Consider the following 2,854-nt stretch of genomic DNA (forward strand, 5'->3'; position numbering starts at 1 on the left):
CCCTGCCTGGCTCCCGACTCTCACCCCAGTGCCTTCCCTGTCCGGCTCCCGACTCTCACCCCAGTGCCTTCCCTGTCCGGCTCCTGACTCTCACGCCAGTGCCCTCCCTGTCCGGCTCCCAACTCGATCCGCAACTCCCAGCTCCTGACCCCCCACCCCATGCCCTCCCTGCCCAGCTCCTGACCCCCACCCCCGTGCCCTCCCTGCCTGGCTCCCGACTCTCACCCCCGTGCCCTCCCTGCCTGGCTCCCGACTCTCACCCCAGTGCCCTCCCTGCCCGACTCCAGACTCTCACACCAGTGCCCTCCCTGTCCGGCTCCCAACTCGATCCGCAACTCCCAGCTCCTGACCCCCCACCCCATGCCCTCCCTGCCCAGCTCCTGACCCCCACCCCAGTGCCCTCCCTGCCCAGCTCCTGATCCCCACCCCCGTGCCCTCCCTACCCGGCTCCCGACTCGATTCACAACTCCCAGCTCCTGACCCCCTACCCCTGTGCCCTCCCTGCCCAGCTCCTGATCCCCACCCCCATGCCCTTCCTGCCCAGCTCCCGACTCGATTCACGACTCCCAGCTCCTGACCCCCCATGCCAGTGCCCTCCCTGCCCGGCTCCTGACGCTCACCCCTGTGCCCTCCCTGCCTGGCTCCCGACTCGATTCGCGACTCCCAGCTTCTGACCCCCCACGCCAGTGCCCTCCCTGCCTGGCTTCTGATCCCCGACCCCAATGCCTCCCGGCCTGACTCCTACCCTAGTGCCCCACCCTGGCCCTCACCTTGGAACTCTCTTAGTCCTCGCTGCAGAGACAGCACTTTTTCTGAGAATTCTCCTGTCTTTTTTTTTACCACTCGAGCAATGGGTTTCCCAATCCAGAACTTCTTCCGCGGATACCTAGGGAAATGACACAGGGACGCTGTTACTTAGGTCCCCCTGCATTTCTTTCAATTCTCACAACAATTATGAAGCGGGAAGGACAGGTATGACCATCCCCACTCAAATGACAGAAAACCAGGGGCTCAGAGGCAGAGGGGACTGCCTGCAGCTGAACCAGGACTTGAGACCACCTACAGACTGGACATCCGTGCTGCTGTGCACTGGGCCCCTGGTCACCTGTCCTGTCTCCACCCAGCACAGCTGGGGCCACGCAGAACCCGCAAGCCTGCACTTCTCAAGGATGTGCTCTTGCTCCCCAGCAGGGAAGGTGGTGGGAAGAGCCACAGGACACAGACACCGTCAATTCAAACAGGTCAGGTTAGTAGAAGGGCAGGGGGGACACAGGGAGCTCTCTTACCTGTTCAAGAAGTCCCTGCTGTCCTGGAAGGAGAAAGCACAGCATCAGTGGGGTTTGATCAGACCCCACTCACAGGTCACAGGTCACAGGTCTGTTAGGAGCCAGGGCACCCATGCACAGTCCCTTCCCCATGGCTCTGGCACCCAGTGGCATGGCTGGGTCAAGAGGTTGTGGCTCATGATGTGTGTGGTGCCTCCTCCCCTTCTTCCTTTATTTTTGTTTTGTTTTTTTAGTTTTTAAAAAATGTTTATTTATTTTTGAGAGAGAGCACGAGCAGGGGAGGGGCAGAGAGAGAGGGAGACACAGAATCCAAAGCAGGCTCCAGGCTCTGAGCAGTCAGCACAGAGCCCGATGCGGGGCTCGAACTCATGGACCTCGAGATCATGACCTGAGCTGAAGTTGGACATTTAACCGACTGAGCCACCCAGGCACCCCCTGCCCCTATTTCCTTTGAAGAGCAGAAGCCCTGGGATCACAGTGGGCAGACTGCCACCCAGCAGAAGACTACACTTCCCAGATGACTTTGTGGTCAGGCCTGGTCACATGACTGAGTGCAGCCAATGGGATGTGAAAGGAAGCAGAGAGGAAATTTTGGGGTGCTGTCCTAGCTGAGACCCACACCCCTTGAAGCAGGTGGAACCAGCAGGTAGAGGCACCCAGCCTCCAGGATAACCTCACGGTTGGCCGCCCGGTTCCTGGAAGAAGGGAAAGTGTTCTCTCTGAGCCAGGGTACTGGGTTTGATACTGCAGCTGCCCTAATGCCCCAGTCCTGCAGACTGGGGCAGAAGGGGCAACGGGGACACAGATGGGTACACAGACAGGACACTGATGGCAGGCAGGGGAGGCCAGGCCCCGTCCTTGAAGCGCTTGTCTAGAGACTAGCTGTGAGTGTCCAGTAAATCCTTCTAATCTGCCCCCCCCACCACGTACACCATGGCCAGCTCGGAGAGGCCACGAATGCACCCGCGTGGCCAGCAGGTGTGCCAGCATGTGGGCACAGGGCCGCGGGTCCAGATTCATGGGGCAGAATCCCCAGCAGCACAGAGGCCGGCCAAGGCTATCTCTTCATACACCTGGAGGGCTTGCCTTGCTGTCTCTCCCTGAGGCTGCTGGCCCGGAACAGACAGCATTTTCCTGGAGACCCTGGGGGCTCCACTGCAGACACACAGGCCCAACTGCACACCAGCAAGTGAGACCATCCCAGGCCACCTCCTGACTCGGGGAGGGGGAGGAAGATCAAGCACACCCTTCCAGAGGCCGCTGAACCCTGGTCAACGGGTGGGACTCCTCAAAGAGGCTCTGAGCCCTGATCAGGGAGGCGGGACACCTCAGAGAGGCACTGAGCCCTGATCAGGGAGGGGGCACTCCTCGGAGAGGCTGTGAGCCCTGATCAGGGAGGCGGGACTCCTCAGAGACGCACTGAGCCCTGATCAGGGAGGCGGGACTCCTCAAAGAGGCACTGAGCCCTGATCAGGGAGGGGGCACTCCTCAGAGAGGCACTGAGCCCTGATCGGGGAAGCGGGACTCTTCAGAGAGGCACTGAGCCCTGATCAGGGAGGCGGGACACC

At 60.9% G+C, this 2,854-nt stretch overlaps 1 protein-coding gene across 1 annotated transcript in view; it reads right to left on the reverse strand.

Annotated features, from left to right (window-relative positions):
- LOC121018377 (tripartite motif-containing protein 26) overlaps window positions 1-2,854 on the reverse strand; it is a 19,133-nt gene that overhangs the window by 2,923 nt on the left and 13,356 nt on the right. The window contains exons 5-6 of the mRNA XM_040457116.1: window positions 1,287-1,309; window positions 771-886 (exon numbers count right to left, since the gene is read on the reverse strand). Of these exons, the coding sequence (XP_040313050.1) occupies window positions 771-886; window positions 1,287-1,309 (139 nt within the window). The remainder of the gene's footprint in view (window positions 1-770; window positions 887-1,286; window positions 1,310-2,854) is intronic.

This window comes from Herpailurus yagouaroundi, unplaced genomic scaffold (genome assembly GCF_014898765.1).
Source record: "Herpailurus yagouaroundi ecotype Mexico unplaced genomic scaffold, PumYag 219, whole genome shotgun sequence".
Lineage (NCBI taxonomy): Eukaryota > Metazoa > Chordata > Mammalia > Carnivora > Felidae > Herpailurus > Herpailurus yagouaroundi.